Source organism: Hippopotamus amphibius, chromosome 7 (genome assembly GCF_030028045.1).
Source record: "Hippopotamus amphibius kiboko isolate mHipAmp2 chromosome 7, mHipAmp2.hap2, whole genome shotgun sequence".
Lineage (NCBI taxonomy): Eukaryota > Metazoa > Chordata > Mammalia > Artiodactyla > Hippopotamidae > Hippopotamus > Hippopotamus amphibius.
The window spans coordinates 75678443-75702500 of NC_080192.1; the positions used below are offsets into that span (position 1 = coordinate 75678443).

General features: G+C 47.5%; 1 protein-coding gene across 2 annotated transcripts in view; it reads right to left on the bottom strand.

Moving 5' to 3' along the window:
• Positions 1 to 2914: 2914 nt before the first annotated feature.
• TMEM131 (transmembrane protein 131) overlaps positions 2915 to 24058 on the bottom strand; it is a 209466-nt gene continuing 188322 nt past the window's right edge. Inside the window, exons 32-41 of one of the 2 annotated variants that reach the window (XM_057740823.1) lie at positions 19770 to 19945; positions 16433 to 16560; positions 11091 to 11215; positions 10737 to 10886; positions 8173 to 8338; positions 7029 to 7150; positions 6828 to 6924; positions 5890 to 5987; positions 5008 to 5168; positions 2915 to 3985 (exon numbers count right to left, since the gene is read on the bottom strand). In XM_057740823.1, the coding sequence (XP_057596806.1) occupies positions 3701 to 3985; positions 5008 to 5168; positions 5890 to 5987; positions 6828 to 6924; positions 7029 to 7150; positions 8173 to 8338; positions 10737 to 10886; positions 11091 to 11215; positions 16433 to 16560; positions 19770 to 19945 (1508 nt within the window). In that variant the 3' untranslated portion in view covers positions 2915 to 3700. Of the gene's footprint in view, positions 3986 to 5007; positions 5169 to 5889; positions 5988 to 6827; positions 6925 to 7028; positions 8339 to 10736; positions 10887 to 11090; positions 11216 to 16432; positions 16561 to 19769; positions 19946 to 24058 lie in introns of those variants that run through there. The other variant, XM_057740822.1, reaches the window with a different exon arrangement.

Sequence of the window (24058 nt, forward strand, 5' to 3'; positions counted from 1 at the left end):
TTGTTTCTCTGGACTGTTTCTCTCTGGTCTCACATCTCTTCTCTTCCCTCATGAACAACTGCTTGAATCTGCCTGTTGGAACTCAGGGAAGGTCATGGAGGCTGAATGAAGGCTGTTTTCTGTAATGAAAGAGATGGGGGACACAGAAAGGCTTTGTGCCCAGGAGCCCCACAGGGCCCTGCTCGCTCTCATATTTTGTCAGGATTGTCTTGTTTTCGTGGAGGATGTACTTTGGAGACATCCTTGACAATACTCCTAATATTATCCTGTGAGTGTTGGCTTAACATTGTTGCCAATTTATCTCTGCACTTACGGGTACTATCGTGAAGAATTTATTAGACTCCACTGTAAATATTTTTCGTATATAAGCCAGCTATGCCAAGACATAATGTGCATCGTAACGTCCTCACTTTTCCCCTCATCTTTTTTGCTCTGTTAATAAGAGCCTCTCTGAATTTCTCCAACTTTTCTCACCAGTGAGATAACGGGAGTATTTCTCTTTAGCATGGTGGCCAGCCCAAGCCTTACAGTTAGGGTCAGGGTCTTTGTGTTCTTTTACTGTTATCATAGTATTTATATATTTTCTTAAACAGCAGCATAGCATCTAAAATGTCTTTGTCTTTTAACTTCTACAGGCTTTTGCCAAACATAGAAGCCTCTTTGTTTCTAAAGAATTCAAATTTGGTGAACTAACCTCTCGCCCCATTTATTTATACTATTAGTGTAAATATTTGCCCTTTTATTTTTTTTTTGCTAACGTGCCCACATATGGGCAAATATTTCAGTCATCTGAGTATGATTTAATTTCTGGGATTGGTCTATATTTTAAGGGTGAATTTAAGTCTGTGATAGCCCTTTTCTTTCTTTTTTTTTTTTTTGGAACAAATAAAATTGTCAGGGCTAGTCAAGGGAATCTCTAACAAAATTATTTAGTTACATGAAAAAGCATTGAGAGTTAATTTTGTGATGAAAGGACTCTTCATTTGGTGTAATTTAACTAAATCATTTTATGTAAAAAAACCCAAGTACTAATTTTACTCCTTTGGTACATTATTTACATAAGACAAATTTAAAAAGGATTAATATATGTATAATTGTATGCATTTAGGCACATATCAATATATAAACATATAAAATAGATGATTTAGAGTTTTTCTATAGCTTTAAAATATTAACTTTTCAGTATAAATAATACTCTCATATTAACTTTATTACTAGGATTGATTTACAACTTTTAAAAATCAATAGAAAATCACATCTTCTATTATCCTGTGCATATAACTTGAATGTCTCTGCAGTTATCGTACTCAATAAACATTAAATATGACTTATTAATCAGCTTGTACTTTTTTTCTTCAGACATGAGACTTCTAGACAGAAGTATAAAAACTATCAAATTAATATTTTATGAGTACTTATATTTAAAATTTTGAGATGGCAAAAACATATATATTATCATCCAAAATCATTTGCATATTTTGTTACTCTGACATTTTAAGAACTAAGGGTGAATTAAAATTCTTCTTGTATAAGCTTTTTCTTTTCAAAAACTGTAACAAATATTTAAAGGTTAATTTAGGTCTAAGTTTTTAAAGTTAACAATCTGGACAGTAAAATTTTGTTAACACTGTCTTCATGGATTTCAGTAATGTAAGAACTTACATATATAAATACTATTTATAAATACATAAAAATTTATAAACTTATTTTTATATATTGTATTTATATATATATGTGTATATATATATAGCTTTTAAATTCAACCTTGGCCTAGTATAAAGCAAGATCTTGTGCTGACCAGTTTTTCACTGTAAATTGTTGGGCTGAATCCAGTCAGAGCTTCAGATTTGGTTAGTGAGTATGTTGCCTCTCAAATACCCGCCCCAAGAGTTATCTGGAAAACCCAGGCAACAGCAGAAAGTTGTATTTGTTCTCTTTTGCAGGTGTATGGTGTTTCTCAAGACCGCGGATGAGGGGTCCCATGGGGTGAACCTAAGAAGACTTCTGGGAGTTTCAGGTGATTCTTCTGAATCTGCAAGTTTAGGATCCCTGAGATACTCTCACTAAGGTAAAATCTGGCAACAAAACCTTTTCTTTTGTAAATGAGGGTTTGTATGAAGCTCAGCTGTTCAATGGCTTTGTAACACCTTATGAAACTGCTCTGGTGTGGAAAGAGAATCCCAAGCCTTAAATATGTCTCGATTTTGCAACTGCACACAGGAGCCCCTGCCAGTGAGACTGTACAAGGCCCAGGTCTGCCATGAGCCCAGTGCGCCGGAGCTCTGAGTGGACAGGAAGCTGGTGTCCCAAGTCTCAGGTAGAACACAGGCTGAGAAAGGGATGAGGCTGGTTCTGCTGAGCTTTGGGGCAAAGCAGAGAAAAGGTCAGACTTGAAATCTCTCTGTAGGATGCTTCTACTAAACCACTCTGACCTAGATGGCTGAATTTCTTCGTGGTGTAATTGACCTGAAACAGAACATTTATGTTTAGCGTCTCTGGTTACCCAGCAAAGGCTGGCTTTATGGACTGGGAAAAGGAGGATGAGAAAAGCCAGCTGGAGCAGCCAGCACTTTCTGAAAGATGAAACCAAACTGATGCACCTTGCATGGCCCAGGGACTTGCCTGGTATCTGTGTGGTCTCTACAGGCACCACCTGGAGGAGTTGTGGGAGTTTTAAAGTGTGAAAAGAGTCAACACACTTCTTCTAAGATATGTGAACTTTTTTCTATCAAGCGCCTTTAAGTGAATACTATGGAAATACTCAGAATTTAATTAGACCACAGGTAAGTCCAGCCATGGTAAGTCCAACGCCACAGAATAAGGCAATGACAGAATGGCTTACTTTGGTGTGAGAGAATCCAAATACATGCATCTTGTGTGAAAAAAAAAAAAGACACACAACAATTCAAGGCTTTTGAAAAAAAGCGTCATTTATTTCAAAGTACAACACAAAGTTGTATTTTTAAGAAATACACATTCAATCTTGTATCTCAAGACTTGCCTATGTGCATTTCAGTTTATCTTTAAAATAAATTCAGGTATACAAATGTTACATACCTCAAGTACAAACAGCACAGAAAATGCGTATGGTCTCAACCGAATGTTTTTACATTCATTCACTGTTCTTGAAGTTGACTTACATTTCTGTAATCTGCTTTTAAACCGAGACAGCCTTATTTTAAAAAAATACTCTGTATTTTTCAGCACAAAGTCCTCATACATTTTTAAAATTAGATCTTGGTGCATAATTTTGTGAAATTATTAAAAACCAAACTTGGTAATTTAATAAAATTGTCACATGCCAGGACTTCTGAAGCAACTCAAGTTATTTCCTTAGCTTTAATGTCAAATTTGTGTTCATACAGATAAATAAAGAATGGAAGAAGACAGGTGGTGGAAACTTGGGAACAGTTAAGGTTTTCAGACGTACAGATCTTAGAGTTTGTGGCTGAGTCCAGACTTTTCTCTAAAAGCACAACAGCAAATCTCGTATTATCATAATTGCAAGAAAGATCTGAAAGAAGCGAGTGGTACAAGCCTGCCTTGCTTGAGTCTGTTTTGCAAAGATGAGGAGGGTGGGGAGTGGGAAGCTAACAGCGGTAAGAGCCCTTAAAAAGATGTCTCAAAAATGGGCATATCATGATCTAGATGAGGGGCCCCCACTTTTTAATTTTTCTTTTTTTTCCTTTTTTGCCTAATTTCAATTCTCATGAGGGAAGTGTGAATTAGACCAGGGGTCGGAGCTCCTCCTTCCGATGGTGGGGCTCCATATCCGCCACGGGTTGTAGGTCTGGCCTAAGTCGTCGGTGGGGCTGGCGGCGGAGGGCGCGTGAGGAGCAGGGGAGCTCTCGGGGCCCATGAGGCCGATGCTCGGCAGCGTGTTGGCGGGGCTGGTGAAGGGGAGGGTGCTGTGCAGGCTGCTGGACCAGATCGAGTTGCTGAACGGAGTGGAGGACCACAGGCTGCTGGTGTTGCCAAGGATTGACTGATGGAACAAAATCCACAACAGGGCGCGTCAGGCTCGAGGGAGGCACGCAGATGGTAAAGCGAAGGTTACGCTAAAAATGCGCTAGACACACATTTCTTTCACTTGAGTTATTTTAAAACGCATGTTTTATACATATAGCCACCTCAGTCTGAGCAGACGGTTCTGCTATTTTAAAGAAGGGGCGGCAAATCATAGCCGGTGGGCCGAGTCCAGCCCACCTTTTTCTGTAGGTGAAGTTGGCAGGGACGCGGCCCCACCTGTGTGTTTACGAGCCGCTGCCTCTGCCACCTTTGCACCACATGGTGGAGCTGGACAGGCTGCACCAGAAATAATGGCCTGCAAACTCTCAAATAGTTACTGACCCTGTTTTAAAGAATGGTTAAGATGCTTGTGAAACTGAAGCCGGAATGATTACAACTGAAGACAAACTTTGGGATCTATGAAGTTAAAATATCTACCATTAAACCGTATGTGTCTAATTTCGTTTTCCTGAGGATGAAGAAGTAATCATAGAGGGATCATATTTTTCTGTCGTGATTTTGTAAAAGCCGAAACCAGTACTCATTTTCCTTGGTAAGAATACTTTTTTGGAGCATGATCTTTGCCCAACAATTTAGCTGAGAGGCAAAACAGAGGCACACTAGAAAAGCTCAAGCCGACACATGGGTGCATCTCAGAACCAAGCACATGCTGCGCTCAGGCACCGTCTGACCTGGAGGTCGTGGGACCTGAGACGGGCCGCCAGCCACCCCGCGGTCTAATTCAGTTGGGAGGGGCTGAAATGAGAAAATTCAGAGACCAACCCCCAGCTGCTCAGCTGTTCCTCCTATAACTTCTTGACCAGCATGGCTCTGAAGAGTATTGATGGTCACTTTCGCAGACACAAAGACACAGCAGCAGAGACAGTGAAAGCACTCACACCTTCTGCGATGCTGGCTGACAGCACCACCCCAGGGACGGCGACAGCAGTGACGATGCGTGAGCTTGCGGGGGGGGGGGGGGGCAAACCCAGTACTCACTGTGGCCGTGTGGGTGGGGGAACCAGAACTGGCTGGCCAGGAAGGGCTGGGCTCCGTCGCTGGAGCGTCCCAGAGGTATGAGGGGCCACTGCTCAGCTCGTTCCAGCTCCTCTGTGAGGCCTGATTGCACGATCGCGATAACCCGAGCTTGCTGAAAACTTCTGGAAGTGAGGAAGCAAAGGCAAGTCCGTGTTGGATCTGGCCGTGCTCCCCTGGGCAGGTGGGGTATCCTCTCAGGGGTCGGCATCCCACTGCAGCTCACCTGGAGCCATCCCACCCACTCCATCAGCTCCCACCACATTCGGGGAAATGAGGTGTGGGGGGATGTTCCCCAGACCCCAGCACACAATCTGAATACCTCATCCACACCTACCACTGGATGGTCAAGTGCAAACATGACCATCACAGCTAATGTGAAACTCACATCGTTGCCCCTAACTCTGAACAGCAAGAAAAATAAGGAGCCCAGCATAGCCAGGAGTCACATCCCAGACACGGAATCCTTTCTCGAAGCTATTAAGTCAGATCTGTGGAACACAAGCCAGCTGGGACCCACACAGCATTGAGCAGACCCACTGCACCTTCAGGCTGGGGTACAGGGTGGAGAGGGGACCCTTCTGAGGGCCTCTTGCTGGGCCTCCTCGCACATGGGCAGCTGTGCCAGGCCCTGTCCAGGATAGCACGGACAGACCCACTTCCCTGAAGTCAGCACATCTACCTTATGTCTGCTGCTGCCTGACTGCACTGATACAGGGAAATGCATCTTTTAAAATGTCTACTAAATGACCATTGTACTTTCCTCCACACACGAAACTGGACCTCATCCTCCCTCCGTCCTTGTCCACAGGCTCATTAGTCATGGGTCTAGTGTTAAACACTTACCACCAGTTAGGTTAAAAGAATTTCCAAAGGCTGAGAACGAATTGAGGGGCGTGAAGTCAGGGCTGCTGGGGTTGCTGACAGGACTCCACAAACCCGAGCTGAATGTTACAAGAGAAAAATGCAACACAAAAACGTGACGGTTAGTGGGGACGGATCCTTCACGCACAGCTTCACACACGAGAGGCGCTGCTTCAACTGGGGGACTCATGTATTACAGACAAAAGGGGGGACTGGAAACAGCTTCCGTTCCATGAAGGAGGAAGGCACAGAGGAGTTCAGAGCTCAGGTTACCCTGTCACAAGCTGAGAGCCTGGTTCAGAGCATGTGATTTGCAGAGAAAAGAGGTTCCTTGTTTACCTTCTGGCAATGGAAGATTAAAAAGTTATTTCAAATCTAGGATTCTCTTCCCTTTAGGTAAAACTGGGACTCTACTTACTGGCAGTTTTTATTATCTTACTGTCATTGTCATTCAGAAGATGAACCGAGGCAGTCACTGCATGCCACCAGGCCACTGTGGTTGCTCTGGGTCAAAGAAGTGGCATGTTCAACAACTTACAATCAACTGCCTAGAATTTGTTCCAGTGTCCTTGCTCTTAAGTACATTTTTGTGCTATTTCTAATGACTGGATCACATCCTTTTCGCAACAACCATGATAACGGAGAAGGATGAGAAAAGACTCAGAAGGCGGAACAGAGGTCTCCCTCTCTGCGGGGGTGGGAGGTGTCTCGGGCGCCTCGTCCCCTCTGTCAGGGAGCCCGGGTGGGAGCCCAGCACGTGGGTCTCTGCCCGCACCCAACAGAGAGGCGCCTGCCCACCTCCAACAAACACCTGCTTCTCACATGGGGGTAAACGCCTTGAAGCCCATGTAGGGACAGAAGATGCTAACCTGGCCTGGGAAACCCTCTTGCCTTCCCCTGGTAAGAAGAGCCAACTGTACCTGTCTGAGCCATCGCTGTCAACAGGAGTGTGTGAAATGCCAAGGCTGCTGGAAAAATCTGTTTTGCTTGAAGAAACCTTAGCAAAGCCGTTCCCACCTGCAACCATGGACTCCGAATCAATCAAAGGCAGCCAGGCCACAGGTACCCCCACCAGGCCCGAGGTCCAGCAGGGCCTGGTCTCCCAATGCCAAGCCACTCACCTGGGCTCTTGTCGTACCCGGCTGTGACTGCTGCAAAAGTAGGGTTGCCGTTCTTGCCCGGGAGCGAGGCTGCTTTTGTCAGTTTGTGTTTGCTACCATTTGACTGCTTTGTTTTAGAGTCACTTGAGGGAAGAAGCAAGGAGAGAACAGCTCAGTCCTCATCGGCACTGCCCCCCATGGCATGAGTCCTAGGGGCTGTGGCTCCTGCAGGACTGAGGCACGCAGGGCTGCTGTGCTGGCTGGACCCAGGGTTTGTGACAGCCCCTGGCCCACAGCCTGGCCAGGCCCCACGAAATGCTCTGCAGCCTGAGACTGTGTAGTCAGGTGCAAGATGACGGATGTGGGGGAAAAGTAAGAAGATGCCAGGTCGCAGGAAAGAGGCAGCGATCGCAATTTAGGGGCCGGGAAAGGAGGCAGCCCTGTTCTAGAGGGAACACTGTGAGAGGCCGCGGGACCACGGAACAAGGAGCAGAACGTGAGGGAGGGAACCACCGCAACGTGCCTGCAACGTTGCCTTCGCCTCAGCAGGTAAGGAGCCCCCTGTGAGAGGGCTCCGAGTGGGGCAGCACCCACAGGACCGTGGGGCCCCCTGCCTCTTTGGGCAGGAGTGGAGCCCACGGCAGGGTGGCTGCAGGTTGGGCTGGGCGTCTGTGTGTGGGGGTGCAGGCGCCCCGACTCAACGGTCACCACCGAGGTCTCTGTCACTGCCCGGCAGGAGCCCTCCCTACACGGCTCCTACCTGCTCCAGGTCCTGCCCTTTCACTGCTACGCTCACCTGCCACAAGGTCAAGTAAATGACTCATAAACCCATTTCCTCGACCCAGAGCACAGCTCCTGCAGGTCTTTATTCAACCCTGAGCATGCTTCCTGGCTCCTGAACTAGAACGTGACTCGAATAAGTTACATGGTGCCTCTCCTGGCCACAGGTGACGGGTGGGAAGGGGGCAGCGCTGGAGCTGGGTACAAACACAGCAGCAGGGAGGGGGGCCGAGCCCGCAGAGCGCGGCACAGCTGCACCCGGCAGACACAAGAGGTGAGACGGGACGGCCGTCTGCAGCCACTGAGGCGTCCCACCTTAAGGCGCGTGAGCACCGGGTCCGAGGGGAAGGCACTGGCTTGGCACAGGTGGGGTCCAAGGGCCTACCTGCCAGGGCTGCCGTTAACGATGCTGCTGTAGCTGCCGCGGGACGTGAACGGGCAGGGCGCGGCGGGAGGAGAAGGGGAGGCGGGCGGCGGCGAGGTCTGGCGTTGTTTTAGGAAGATGTCTGCGTTGAGGGTTTGCAGAGAAAGTTTATAAAGACTATCGGTAGCTGGAAATTAAAAATAAAAGGTCTCAATGTGATATTTTGATTTTTCTCTTCAATGTATGTTGCTTCTCATAGTCTATCTGATGCTATACAGGACTCAAGTGCTTCTAATAAAAAAACCCTGCAGCTTTCATGTGTTCTGTTTAAAGAAGAAAGGGGAAGTGGAGTCTCTCTCTGCATTTCTGAGCCTTTCCCGGAATCACCAAGTGACCCACCTCCCGGCTGTGTCCTGCAGGCCCTGCGCACTCAGGGACGGGCAGGTGGAATCTCTGCCTGGATCTGAAAGACTCTGTGCTTCCACACAGGTCCAAACTGCGCAGCTGCAGGGCCCGGGGGAACACCTCCGGCTCCACCAGGAGGACCCCCGCACTCCCCGGGGGTCCTCCTGGTGGAAATGGAGGTGCCACTCCCGGTGCCTGTTTTACAAGGATATGAACTCCTACTATATTCCCACTGCCCTTTAAGGCACAGCTGTTTTAAAAATTTAAAACAGAAATCAATATTATTTCATGACACAGATTTTTTCTAACTCACTAAATGGAAAAACACAACTTTTATCAGAAAAAGGTACCACCTTGCACGTCTATCGTGTGTACCTTGGTGCTGCTCCAGCTACTGTGCTACGGGGTGTGAGGAAAGGGCCCGGCCTCCGCAAGCTCAGTCTCTGGGGCCCCCCGGTCTGCACGGCTGCCCACTCGCCCAGCTACCCCAGCACAACCACCTGGCCCGTTCAGCCCCTCGCTCCTCCTCCAGGCCCAGTAGGCTCTCCCGGCTTGGCGCATACTTCCCTGGTCCCCTCCTGGCCGACCTTTCGAGTCTCTACAGGGAGGACAGTCTACTCTGCTCCCCAGTCCTGAGAGGGCCCGTCCCCCTCACTTCCAGAGCCCAAGTCTGCTCTGCATGGTGGTCCCCTGCCCTGGCCATTCCCTCCAGCACCAGGTGCTTCTCCCAACACCTGGGGGCGCTGGGGCCTGAGTGCGGCTACACGTTCCTGGCCCTTCTCTTCGAAGCCTGACCTGTCCTATCTTCAGCACCACCATGCACCTGCCCCAGGAACTCTCCCGCCCTTCCCCTGCGGGGTTGCACCTATTCACCGACCTGTCTCCACCCGCCCTGCTTTCAGCCTTGCTTACGTGGAGAATCCCTTCCCCACCTGCTCCGGGGTTTGCTGACCTGATGCCTACACCCTCTTCTGTGCAGGAAACCCCTTGGGCTTGTGTCGTACCAACACCCAGCAGGGCTTACATTTACTTCACTGGGCCCCAGACAACCCTGGGAAACCGGCTCCCTGGGGACACAGTATTTATTCCCTACGCTGAAACGCAGCTTCCTCTGTGTGGGAACCGCCCCAATCACAGGGTATAAGCCGAGAACCAATGTCCAACTGAAACCTCAGAGGAGACCTAAGGACCTGAAAGCACCAGCCTGGACACCGGGACGGCCCAGAGACTCATTCAACATTTCCTGAATGACCAGGGGTTTCAGATTATATCTCTCATCTTAAGCAAAGAAACAGCACTATAAGCACCAGAAAGCTTCATGCAAATACAGGGCTGCAGGTTTAACCCTGGAAGAGTCTCTTTCCAGTATGTATTTACAAAGGCGCGTGTTTAACGCACATCCCTGAGTTTCGGAGATCTCTGCCCTCATTCAACTCATCACCCCCTCCTTCTCTAAACCTCCTTCACCTCAACCCTGTGCTCAACACTGGTTTTCCCTTTGGCACAAACGGGCCAAACAGAGTCTGCTCTGACACCGTGGTGAGTGTAGACAAACCAGCCCTAAGGGACCCCCAAGCCCTGCCACCAGGCCCTTGCTGTGCTGGTCTCTGTCGTCTTCTATTCCAGGTCCTAAATATCTAGACGGCGAGGACCCCACCCTATTCTAGGAGATGCTGCTACTGTCACGAATTCCTGCCGGCCAGACCCGAGGAACAAGGTCAAGAAGCCAGTGAGAGAACTAACGACAGCTTCACATAGGTTGTTTACGGAAAAGATGCGGGTAAGTTGGGAATAAACTGGATTTTGACAATAATGGTTACACTGTAAACGTATGCCCAACCAGTCAGGTAAAGGGCTGCTGAGTTAATGCCTTCGGGAGGGAGCACTTTGGATGCTTCACCGCTCTACACAGATCTTTCCGTTCCCTACACTGGGTGGTGGGGTGCTTGGCTGAATCGTCTGAACTGTCTGCTGGCTTCTCTGATATAAATACTCCCACCACGGGTGATTAAGCTCCAACAGTTTAACCCGCAGCAGACTATTTAACAACAGCTTTTGCTGGCTGCTACAAGCCGGCTCTAGCAGACCAGACACTGGGTCTCTTGACACCCTTGCAGAGCCTTCCCGCCCAGAGTGGCTGTGGGTACAGGGAGCCATGGTCTCTCAGTCACCATACTTACAGCTGCCGGGCTTGTGAACGGGCACGGAATCCCACTCCGGAGGTGGAGAGTCTTTTTCACCTTCTGAGCTACTGGTGTTGCCTAGTTCTTGACTATTTGGGAGGAACTTTGCCAGGGCAGGTGGCCTGTTATCCACTAACTTATTTGTACCTGTACAGGATTCAGAAAAGAAAGCTGTTATGGAGGATAATTCCTTTCTTTCGGGCCAATGTCAAAGAACTTTCTAATGAGAATGAGAACCCACCGCAGCTGTCCTATGACTGACAACTACGAACTGATTACTGTGAACCCACAACCAACAACTCCTAATACAAGGAATAATGAGAGCATCTGTATGATGAAAAATGAAAATACCTTTTGTTTTCTGGGAGTTCCGTGGTTTGGATCCACTTGTCAGTGTGGTTGGAAGAGGAATCTTGGTTGGGAGATTTCGACGTTGTTTACTTTCCAAGGGGGCAGTATATGGTAGCTCTAAAGAACTGAAAGACAATCACAGGTGGAACATTCAGACGCAGCCCTTTCAGAGCACAGAGGAGAAGTCACTGATCCTGTTACAATCTCAACACCTTCTTTTACTCATTTGGCCTCCAGAGGCATCACCCCCAGTCCTGAGGGTTGGCCGCGTTCCAAGCATTTCCAATACTGTTCAGGAGACTCGCACTTGAAGATTTATCCTGCGCTATTCTGAGAGTGGACAAGGAACTGAGGTCCATTATTTAACAATATGTAATGGGTGGGAGCACCTACCTCAGATACGGTGCATGAAGCCATTGGCACATGCTAGCTGTTTAGGAGCTGCTAAGTGCGGTCACCCTGCTCGTGAGCGAGCCTTGCCTAGCAGCTGCACTGCCTGAGGGACTCCTGAATGTGGAGATTCTGAAAAATCTCAGACTTAGAAACATCAAAGGTTCTGCTACTCAAAACCTTGCATGCATTTTTCTCATGGACACTATGTACTGGCCAGGGCTAAGTCCCCAGGTGACCTACAAAAACCCCAAGAGCCCACGGCAGAGCAGCAGGACCACTTTATTTGTCGAAGGTCTGGGTTGAGTGGGTAAGATGAATATTCTTCTTTATTCTTGAACTCAGGGTTTATCCTAGGCAAAAAGCTAAATATTATTTTTATTAATCTATTTAGAGTATATTCCTTCTAAAATATTTAGAGGTAAGCTTAACGTAATAAACATATGTATAAATAGGACAATTAACTGGCTCTGACCTTCCTGTCAGCAAAATGGGCAGCAGCTGGGCTATTTTAAGTTTCCATAGCCTGATGAAGAAAACATTAAAATTTGCCAAGAGAGAAGCAATCTCTAGGAGAAATGAACTGGAGGGATGACCCATATAAAGCAGCATGATGAACAATGGAAATACACAGACCCTAAAAACCTTCTTTACAAAGCCGCTTCTCTATTGCCCGCCAAGATCAAGTTGCAGGCTTGGGAGGCCCCCGCTAGGAGCTAAGCCGATGCCGTCCAAGAAAAGGACGTCTTCCCAGGGAAGGCTGAGATATAACTGAGAGAACCCAGTGGCCCCTTATGAGAATTCTTCTAAAAATCAGCAGTGGTCTCCACCAGATTCCTGGTGATGGCTGCAAAGCTGTCAGTTCAAGCCTGAGCTGAAAGCTTGCTTTTCATTAAAAATCTTACAAAGTTTACCGGTTGACACAGATGTTCTTAAAATGGGCATGTGTCAGGCATTTTCCACCGTACGGCACGTCCTGCTCCAGCCCTCAGGCGGGTGATTCCCACACAGCACTCTGCCCCCCAGCCCCACCACCATGTTCTTAAGGCGCCACATCCTCCTCCTTCCGCTGCCCCTCCAAGTTCGCACTCCTGGGGGCAGCTAGTTTCTGCTGGGCCCTGGGCCAGGCATAGTCCACCCCACAACAGACCGCAAAGGTTGGAATGGTTCAGACTTTCCAGATCCACTGGCACCACAGCACTCACCACCACCACCCCTACAGCCACCCCCGCACCAAAGAAGGGAAGCAGATGATAGGACAGTGTGTAAGGTGTGATTTCATAAATTTTAACAGAGGCTCTCTACAAACATTTGATAAGGCAGTAGGTCAAAGGTCATTTTCTTTTCACTCTTGTTTATATTTCACAAATTTTCTATAATAAATTGTTATTATATTTGGAATTAGTATAAGAGCTAACCAAAAATTTGAAGGGCTCAGTTAACCCAAGTAAGTAGAATTTTAGGTGGGATAACAAACTGACATGAAAAAATCCACTGTTTAAGAGACTCAATGCTAGTTTTATAAATCTTCTGTCCTTCTACTGCTCACTGACAAGGTTATTATAAAAACTCCACCTTTTAAAAAACAAAGGCTTCCATGACAGAGACACCCAGGCCTCTGGCAGCGGTGGGCGGGTGGGAACTATTTTTAAGAAAGTTGTTTGTAAGTGTGGGGGTGGGGACAGTCTGCACAGAGCTTAACTCTGTACCACTGTGGGGTTAGTTGGTTTTTAGGAAAAGAGGTGCCAGACAACTACTTTACTTCTGCGGACTCAGGCTTTCCTAAGTTAAACCAGATGATCTCTACCAAGAGGTCGCTATCAAGGCTTCTGAATAAAATGGCTAAGAGCCAACTTAATTTAAGTGATTCCCTCCAAAGGAGAAGAACAGAAAGGTAGCTGGGATGCCAGACTTTCCTGCTGCTCATGTCATATCAGTCCACGCCCCTGTCTATGGGGAGCAGGGAGGCAGAGAGCTGAGGGCCAGGTGAGGGCTCTCCCAGTGCTGATGGGCCTGGAAGCCAGTGTGTGGATGGTGGCACTGACGGCGCTGAGCTGAGTGTGCTGTTCAAGCAGACGCTGACAGAGGGTACAGGTGTTCTATAATACATGTTACTTATTTTGGATCATTAAAGTTATGTAAACATGTAAAATGTTGATAAACAGAAAACAAAAGAATCAACGGCTAGCTGGTATCCTAAGCCAGGGAGCCCTGGGACTTTCCTGGTCTCCTGAAGTCCTTTTAGTATTTGGCACCTCTCATCCCTTGGCACCTCTGACCTAACATACGGTCTCCTGGAGGTCTACAGGCCCACTTCTATAGCGCAGAAAAGCTGGAGAAAATGGGCAGACCACATCTCTGCCATTATAACCCTCCACTCCACACTCCTAGGAAATGGGTTTTTGAAGTCAACTCCTGGGAGTGAGGCAGGATGGGGCTACACAGGCAAAGACCCCGTCAGAGGCATTCCTCTGGCTTACCACCACTTACAGGAAAATGAATTCTGCAACATTTAAGGATTTGGGTCTTCTTGCCTGGAGGTGATGTAATAATGTTCCAATAAAATTGATAGTATTTAAAGACTAATTTTTGATAAGGCGAATGTGAGCTAAACCCACAGATTTTAGTATTAGAAGATCAGCTTTTTGGCCTTTTTGGCCACTGATAGATAAAGGCTTTTTCCCAACCAGATAAATCTTCCAAAAGAAAGTCATAATATATGCCTTACTAATACCTCTTCTTAAAAAGTGTGCATCTGTTTCCTTCAGATATGTGGAATTACATATAACACTGAGAGCATTTCTTCGGTGACAGGAATGTCAGGTGTCACTGGGGCGGGACCAGCGAAGGACAGCACAAGGCACTTACTGTCACAACCCAGTGAAGACAGTAAATGGCTCTGTTCAGAGAGGCAACCTTTCTGGTTATTAAAAGAAAAAGTCTTTATCTGTTTAGCTCTGAATTTGATCAATGTACCAAAGGGTTCTGACTCTCAATACTTTTATCCCTGAATTCAGAAAAACACAAAACAAGATCAGTGAGTTTAAAGAGATCAGATACAGGGGATTAGAAGACTAGGGTTGGTATGGATTTCTCCAGTTACAAAAGACAATTTAAAAAGACAATTTAGAGCACGTTGCTTAAACTGTCTGCAGGTAACTATCTCTCTGTCAACTACACTCAAGAGGATGTGAGCTACCACTCTACCTGCCTCCTGACTGGCTGGAGGAGGGCGGGCAGCTCTGGCTTTGGGTTAATCAGTGAGTTCAACATCCCTGCAAAGTCAGGGGCATCAAGTGAAGTCTTTTACAAACTTTCAAAGTCAAACCTGCTAATGGCCACCTTATTTCATAAAAAAACCAGAATGTTACAGAAGTCAGTGGAAGAGGGATGAGAGTTAGGATTAACATGTATGTGCAATCTGTTTTAAAAATACTGACCTCAGGCGTCAAGGAAAATAAATAGTGCAGACCTAGTGACAGTCATCTATGGAAGGGTTTTACTAAGATAATTCTTAGAAGCTGGGTTTCTAAATTTATGATCATAGGAAAGATAGCATGACTGTCCATTCTCACAAGATCTCAGCATAGGTAAAAACCAGAGTTTTTCATAATTTGGATTTTTCAGCCTCATTTACTTTAAAACATCTGATCAGTCAACTGAGCCTGAAAAAGGCCTAGAAGAATAATCCCTAGCCACCTGATGAGGGTTATTCCTGTCCTGAGGGGCCAGAACATTAGCACCAAAGTACCTCAGGCTGATTCCTCTCAGGAGAGATTCAAGTGCAGTAGCCATTACTCTACTTGACATTGCTTCTAACCGGTCAGAATGTTCTCAACAAATTGTGGTGTTAGGTCACTCAGACTAACATTCTGCACAAAAGGATAACTTTTAGGTATAAATACTGTTACTAATCACTGCCATATCCTGTGTTATTTCATAAGGTCAGGGACAAGGTTAAATTTTACTGCAGTAGTCACTAACTTCTTATTAGCTGCTGGTTCTACAGAACAGATGGCCCCTGTCAAGTTAAGCATGTAATCTAGGCACAGCGTCTAGTTTACTGATGTTTTTGCAGAGCTCAAGTTTTATTCCTAGAATCAGAGTAAGAATAGACCTTCTGCAAAGCTAAGGCCAGTTCTAATGATAACAAACTATGTTTTCCTTTATTAATTTATACCTAATTCCCTCAACTTCCTGGGTTGATGCCCACTTTATCACACAAGAAGGCAAATACTGGCTTCCACGCAGATGGCCATTTTATATGATGAACTAGGAAGGGCATTTTAACAGGCTAAAACTAGGATTAGTTTACTAGATAGACCCAAAGTTTAATGAAAGTATGAAGTAACCTTAGTAAATAATAACCCAATAGTACAACTCATCCACTGACTTGGGGAAACATTCTGTAGCACACCCTCCCTGTGGGGCCCAACAGGACCCTGCCCCATGGGGACTGGATGGGAGCTATTTCATGGTAGAATTGTCTGGTACTAATATCTGCCCTGAGCACTTTTTTAAAAGGTAGGAATAAATTCTCCCAAGTTTTACAGCACCAAATTCTAGGTTCTAGGGGCAGCTCTCTGGGTTAGGGAGCAGAGTTAGAGCTCTTGCTGGAGAAGTTACGCTCGCACCTGCAGCTGAAACACCAAGGCCATCTTTGTGCAGAAGTGAAACGGCTCTCTGCCCGGGAACAAATCACCCACCTACATTTTCCTCCTTCACTTTCACAAGTGCTAACTCTGCCTTTTATGCGTCTGACACGGGAAGCAAGTGGCTGTCCCTCACCAGCGGCAGTGAACACTGGCATTAGAAAAAAACCCCCGAGGAGCGCAGTGAGGTACTTCGCTATTGTTGCAAAAAGCCAACCAAGCAAACAAAAACATCACCTCCTTCTCACCAGTAACTTCTTTTACATACTTCATTTCTCTGAACTCATTTCTTTTTCTTACCTGGGTTTCACATCTGTTGGGATTTCTTTCTTAACATTTAAGAGTTTTTTGCTTTTTTGTTTCACTTGAGACATTTCATTTTCATGTTTTTCAGGCATGGCTTGTTTTCCCTTTTGCTTTTCTGTATCCTGTAAAAAAACAAACGAACTGATACTTAATTTCTGAGAAGGATTAATAAAAATGCCTGATATAGTCCTATTTGAAGGCAGAGACACAAAAGCAAAGATGTAGTAGGTACACACACCACATGTATAAAAATGATAAGCTCCTTTCTTCAAATCTATCTTTATTGTGGGTCTGTCAACTTTTCAGCCTTTGATTTATTATAATCATGTTTTGGTGAGTGTGAGTTATAAAGAATGTCACTTTAATTTATACTCACATCCTGACTGGGGTGGGTGGGGACAGTGGTAGCAATGGATTGGTAGCTTCTTGTTTTTAAGCACTGGGGAGGAAAACCTTGCCTTTCTTACAAAAGAAGTTCAGTTGGGACTACGATGCAGAGTTACACATTAATACCGAGCACAGGGAAGATCCAGGGTGAGAGACAGTGCAGGCAGCACCAAGTGTTCACGATGACTCAGGACCATCCGCAGTGGGGTGGCGGGTGGGACCCTAACAGCTACTCACCACCAGGGGAGGGGCTTAGCTCTTTAGGCACTTATTCAACAGTCTCTTACTGGTCATCCCCTTGGTGCCAGACCATAGGGTTACCAAGAGGGCCTGGTCCCTTCCCCCAAAGATGGTGACGTCTAGCAGGAGAGTGACACACGTGACAGAGATCAACTTGTGTCTTCCTGTAGAAATGTTCACTGGCCGTGACCGGAGCCCAGAGGAGCTGTCCTGCGGGCTCGAGTGTGGCGGCCGGGCTGAGAAGGCCACAGCCCAGCTGCATCTCAGAGCTGTGCTGCTCCACTGCCCCAGCAACACTGCCCCTGGGCCCTCGGCCAGGTGAGTACGGAGACTGTACCGTGCATTTCAGAGTCAGGTGACGCTGCCGCAACACCCACGCGTGAGCCCTGGGGCTTGTCTCTAAACAGGGCAGGTATCATTCAGGCACTGGTAACCCCGCTTGGGAGCTGCCTGTGGAGCGGGCATGCACTGCTCACAGTGCACAGAAGAACCACACGCAGCACCAACGGGAAATGAACCTGGTGTGTGCAGGGCGCACAGGGCCAGTCGAGGGAAGACACGCTCGGCTGAAGGGCAGAGCTGTGGGTGTGGGGGGAGCAGCCGACACAGGGCAGAGGACTGTCCACCCGACAGCTCCCGGCTGCACGGTTCACGAAGCCTGGATTTTAATAGTCACACAGGCCAATCTACTTAACTGCAGAGAAAGGGCAAAACAGCCTCCTGCCCACACACCTTTTGAGACTATTCTGAGTTACACAGTAAGTATGTCCAGAACACCCAACTCATTGAGAACTTTGTAGACCTTAAATCCCTTGAGGACAAGAAGCTGGTGCTTTTGCCCATGGTTGTTTCTCAAGCACCCAGCACTCAGGTACTTAACACGTATTTGCCGAATGAATGGGTAGAACAGGGTTGGAAAAGACATATGCCCAAGAGAAAACGACCCGCCAAGTCTGTAATCTAGTTGGGAAGAAAACACAACTGGCAAACAAATCAGTCACAAAGAAACAAAAGCACAGAAACTCTATGCAAGAGTGCTGGGGTGGAGGCATACAAACTGCTCAGCAGGGAGAAGGGTGACAGGCTTGGAGGCCGCCAGTCCCGAGCTGTGTCTTTAAGGAAGCAAATGACAGGACAGAAGATGGGACAACCAGAGGGAAACCAATGGCAGAGAAGGGAAAATGATGCCAGTGGGTATACCGAGGGGGTCAGCTGCAGAGGGGCCACTGAGGAGTGGTTAGGAAAATGCCAGAAAGGTAGATGGGAAGTGGGGCTAAGTTGTGGAGCAAGTCTGTGCTGAGAATGCTTTCCAAATGCTTATTCATATCAGAGATGCTGGGGCCCGACTCGAGGCTCACTAGCTGGCATGCTGCTCCTCTGCAGGATCTGTCACGGAGCAGACATGGGACAGAACACCAGCCCAGCCGCGGACCGTGCTGAGGGGGCCCAGAGCGCCTGACAAATGTGAGGGGTGCACAGGGGAGGGCAGCTGGCCAGAAAGCGTCACAGGCACATTTTATTTAAAAAATTAATATATGCAACGACACTGCTGGATATCTCTAAGAAATGATCCCTTAAGCCACTAGATTAAGACTAAAAAAGAAATTCTGCTCTACAATATTAAAGGCTCTATTCGGCTCATTTTAAAGTTGAAATAGTTATTTAAAAATAAAAATGCCAAGATAGAAGTGCACCCTCACTTTTCTGGATTCCATGTATAACTCACACTCCCCGACACAGTCACAGCGGGAACATTCCCCTCCATTTACCTCGCGGCCATGGTGTCCGGGCATTCTACATTACCCTGTCTGATGCTCAGCACCCCCCGGAGCTGAGCACGGGGGGCTGAGGCGGCCTCCCGGCATGGAGGAGCACTAGGTAGGCGCCCGGCGCCGGGAGTCACAGTCACTGCTCTACCTGCTGCCGGGGCCCGCTGCAGCAGTGCTGATAACCACAGGACACGGCCAACAGAATCGATCAAAGTGGTATAATTCCTTCTCATCCTCTTTTGACACTTAAAACCTGAAACAATTTTCATGAGCCACAGTAATTACTATTCCAGGTAACCCCTAACTTTCAAGCCATGTTTCCGATTTCTAACTATTTCACCTTATTAACAGGCTTCCTGATTTGCTCCCTGGGGAAATGGAGACATTCACGCCCGGAGCTGTGGTGCCGTCGCAGGAGGGACTACCTTCGCGCGTCTGTGCACTGTGACCACCAGTCCTCAGGCCGTGCGCTCGTGTTAAGCACAGCGCATGCGCTCGTGTTAAGCACAGCGCATGCGCTCGTGTTAAGCACAGCGCATGCGCTCGTGTTAAGCACAGCGCATGCGCTCGTGTTAAGCACAGCGCATGCGCTCGTGTTAAGCACAGCGCATGCGCTCGTGTTAAGCACAGCGCATGCGCTCGTGTTAAGCACAGCGCATGCGCTCGTGTTAAGCACAGCGCATGCGCTCGTGTTAAGCACAGCGCATGCGCTCGTGTTAAGCACAGCGCATGCGCTCGTGTTAAGCACAGCGCATGCGCTCGTGTTAAGCACAGCGCATGCGCTCGTGTTAAGCACAGCGCATGCGCTCGTGTTAAGCACAGCGCATGCGCTCGTGTTAAGCACAGCGCATGCGCTCGTGTTAAGCACAGCGCATGCGCTCGTGTTAAGCACAGCGCATGCGCTCGTGTTCACCCCACTCTGGGGGCCCGCCTACCTCCTTAAGGAGAGGGTCTGTGTCTGGGTTAGAGGTTTCTGTGGTGGTGGAGGAGCTGTCGTCGTCGGCCAAGGAGTCCTTCAGCTCGTCTTCCTGGGGCTTTCCCTTTCCCTTCTTCTCCTTTTCCTCTTGCTTCTTAGGTGCTTTCCCCTTGCGCTGAAGAGGCTTTCCCTTCCCTGGGGAAGACAATCAGAGTAAAACGACGCTTGACTTTTAACTAGCTCGGAAGACACGGCCATTAAAACTTTTTTTGAAGAGGCTGAACTCTGATTAATAACTGTTTCTTTCTCTACTTTCTTTTCTGAAGCTTCTCAAATCATGTTTGACTTTCTGATTAGAATATTTAAAAAAAATCAACTTCTTTGAGGCATAAGTTATGTATGATAAGAGATGCCCATTTTACGTGTACAGTTCAATGAGTTTCGGCAGCCTCACTAGTTCTGACAAATCTGTATGTCTCTAGAAGGCAGCTGACTCTTGAACAACAGGGGGTTCATCCGCGTGTAACTTGGAGTTGGCCCTCCACATCCGTGGCTCCTCTGCACCCACAGATTCAACCACCCATGGACCATGTAGTGCTGTGGTCTCTACTGCTGAAAAACAAAAATCCACGTGTAAGTGGACCCATGCAGTTCAAACCCCTGTTGTTCAAAGGTCACCTATATATTTTTTTTCATATCCCAGAGGGTGAGCTTTGAAAAGTCACATAAGTGAAAACCAGGGATCCTTTCAAATCTCTCTGGAGATGGGAGCCTGACAGTTGGGATGAGCTGCCACATGTGTCACTTGCAGGGTGCTGAGAACTCCGGCACGCCCCTAACTAGCTGCGGGACCTTGGGCTCACATCTGCAGACTGGGGGAGATGACCTCACACTGTTGTGATGAGGAATTACACGAAGCCCTTAGGACAGTGCCCGGCACATGAGTACCACGTAATGCTACACATGGACAGAGGGTATAACAGAGCTACAAAAAGCCTATTATTTTAAAAGATGTGGATGCTCCCAAGACAAATAAGAAAACAGCCCATGAGACGTTTGAGAGCCTGCTGTTTCCCAGGCAGTGCTGTGTGTCCCGGGAACACAGCAGCAAACACCAACAACATAACCCCTGACCTCAGGGAGCTTCCATTCTAGCTGGACCGGACAGCAGCAGAGAAATCCCCAGAAGGATGCCGGCCCCTCAGATTATGCCTGGGCAGGCAAGCTGGGTAAAGCTGTAGAAGCCACATAAGCTGCCGCTGAACCCAGTCTATGTCATTTAAAAATACATCTCGCTGATAATGGTGACTTAATACACCTTATTTAAAACCCCAATGTTTTATGGTCACTGTTAATGGGCACCAGAGACTCAAACTCTGGCATCTAGAACAGGGGTTGGCAAACTATGCCCCGGGGGCCAAACCTGGCCTATGGCCCGTTTTTATGGCTTGTGGGCTGAGAATAATTTTTTACATTTTGAAGTGACTGAAAAAAGAAACAAAGAAGAATATGTGATGGAGACAGTTTGTGGTGAACCAAACCTCCAATATTTACTATCTGGCCCTTTACAGAAAGTTTGCTGAGCCCGATCTAGAAAAAGTAAGTATAGTTCTGACTGGAACATTACATCTCAAAAATTGAGAAGCCTTTGAGCAGGAGACTGGCCAGTTGGTTTAATTCTAACAGTTCCTGACCCAACCTGAACACTAAGAGCTCCTCTCCACCGCAGCAGAAGAGAAGGAGCCTGTCCTGCTCTGGCCTCACGAGCCCTCAGATTTCTCAGAGTCTGAGTGTCTAGCGGATCGTGCTGAGAGCACTTCAGATTTTCCCACATGGCCGACATTAACCGCCATGTGATAATACACTTCTCACCTGAAATTATACCTTTTTATCATGCTCAGGTTCACTGGCATTATCTGTATAAATAATCTGTATTTACAATAACCTGAGACCTCCTCAATAAACAGAAAAGGGCCGGAAGTGATTTTTTTAAAAAAACTGAACTCAAAATTTGAAGCCACAGATACACAATTAAAGGAGAAAAAGAAACACTTAAACCAGTAGTTAAAAAATCTTATTTCATGAAAGAGTAGCTTCCACTTTTACCTCCAAATCCCCATCTTTTATTAACTTCTTAATACGCTGCACCTGGACATCTATCCCCAGCACCTTAAAGCATGTGATTTTGACAACAGCCTCTTAACTATCAATGCAAGTGACCTCTAGCACCTCTCATTCTACAAAACCTCTTGGTTCCACTGGACTCTGCAGATTATCCCCCTCCCGCCTCTGCTGGACCCCAACACCATCACCCTCTTCCAGTATGGTGATTCTTCTGACACCTGGCTTCATCTTTGCTCGTGTTCTCTGGAAATCTGCCCTTGGAACTTCTCTTTCCCGTCATGTTCTCCTTCCGGGCTCAACTTTAATTAGTCTGACATAAGCAATTCAAATCTAAAATGTCCCAAACTAAGTTAAATATCCTAGAAACATCTTTTGAGTTCTCAGTCTATAATAATGGTTCTTGCACTTTAGAATAACCTAGGAAGCTTTTAACAAACATTGCTGTGGGCTCCACCCCGAGAGATTCTGATCAAGAGGTTCTCGGTGGGCCCTGGACATGTGTCTATTTTTAACAAGCTCCTCGGGGGGATCCGCTGTGCAGCCAGGCTGAGGATCACTGCTCTACAGTATCAGCATCAATCCAATCTCCCAGACTAGTAGCTACCTCACTGTCATGTATGAATTCTTCTACTGCTTCTATTCTCAAGTTTAAAAGTTGGTGGGAGAGAGAGTCCCCTCTCCCCAGAGAAAGGACTCATGATTTGACTGGATCAGGCGGATGACGGGCCCACATGTACCTGTAGGCAGTCCCCGTGCCCTGCGAGGCTGCACGCTCGGGGCTGGTCTCTGCCTCCCTCCTGCCACTGGTGGGGTGAGCTAAGAAGCTGACTTCTCAGGCAAGCTTGTTCCCAAGGGTCTCTTCTCTTCCTCAGGCACTGGTTTCCAGGAGAAAGACTGGGCTTTAGGGAAAGGAGAGACCCTCTCAAATCTTTTGTTAGGTCCCTGGTTCTCAAAGTGTTTTCCCAGACCAGCAGAATCAGCATCACCTGAGAATTTGCTTGAAACGCAAACTCTCAGGCCCTTCTAGTGTCCTGAACCACAACTCCGGGGGTGGGCCTGGCAATCTGCTTCCACAAGCCCTCTGGTGACCGGAATGTAGGGTCGGCTTGGGCTGTAACTTCCATACAGGTGTGTGAGATCCTTGGTGGGCGCTGCAGGCACGAGATCTGCTAACAGTGATGTGGCGCCTCGTTTCCAATCTCTCGTGACCTGTGTGTGTGTATATCCCGTGGGAGTCTCAGGAGGAAAGGTACCTGAAGTACAGAGTAGAACTGGGGCAATTCTGAGCCACGTGGATGAAATTACCTAAACAGCCCAATCTCACCATCAATTATCAGTCAAAGAGATTCTACCTCTAAAATCTCTAATTCCTTTCTTACCTCACCCCCATGCCACTTCCTCAGCTCAGGACTTGACCTGTTGCCTGGCCTGCTGTAATGGCCCCATCTTCCTGTTGTTTCTCCCTACACCTTCCACTCTGCCAAGAGCACTGCTTTCCTTCTGAAACACTTTTTAAGCATAAAAATTTGATCCTGTCAGTTTTCTATAGGATAAGATTCAAACTCCTTCCAGGTCTGCTCTAGCCTTGTTCCGAACCCTTCCTTCAGGGCCCTACCCTTGGCCCATCATGGAACATTCAGTTTCCAGAGTCCAAACTACCAGTTCACACCCTCATGCTGTTGCCGGGCCACAGAAGAAAGAGTACTAGCCTGGGAAGTGGGAATCGGAATTCAGAGGGAGACTGCCCTCTCAAAGATAAATTAACTCAATACACAGTGGAGGAGACTGGAGGTCTCCTAACCTTATAGGAACCATGACTTAACTGGTGCATGATCAGTAATAAAAACTAACCCATCCAAGTAAAGACGGTACATGCTGAAGGGAGAAGCAGCCTAGTAAAACTCAGTATGTTTCCAGCAGTGACCAAAGGAGAAATATACCCCACGAATGACAGGTTCCTCAGGCTTCACACCACTGCCTGGGTGAACGGTCCCTGAGGCCACTCACCCTCTGTCTGCCCACTCCCACTATCACTGAGCAGACCCCTGACTGGGGATGCTAGGGCCTGGGGTTTAGGAGGGGGTGGGAGTGAGAGGGAAGCGCCTGTGGCTAGAAAAGGGCTCATAAGGGATCCCTGTATCTTGACTGCATCCTGGCTGTGATGCTGTACTGCAGTTCTGCAAC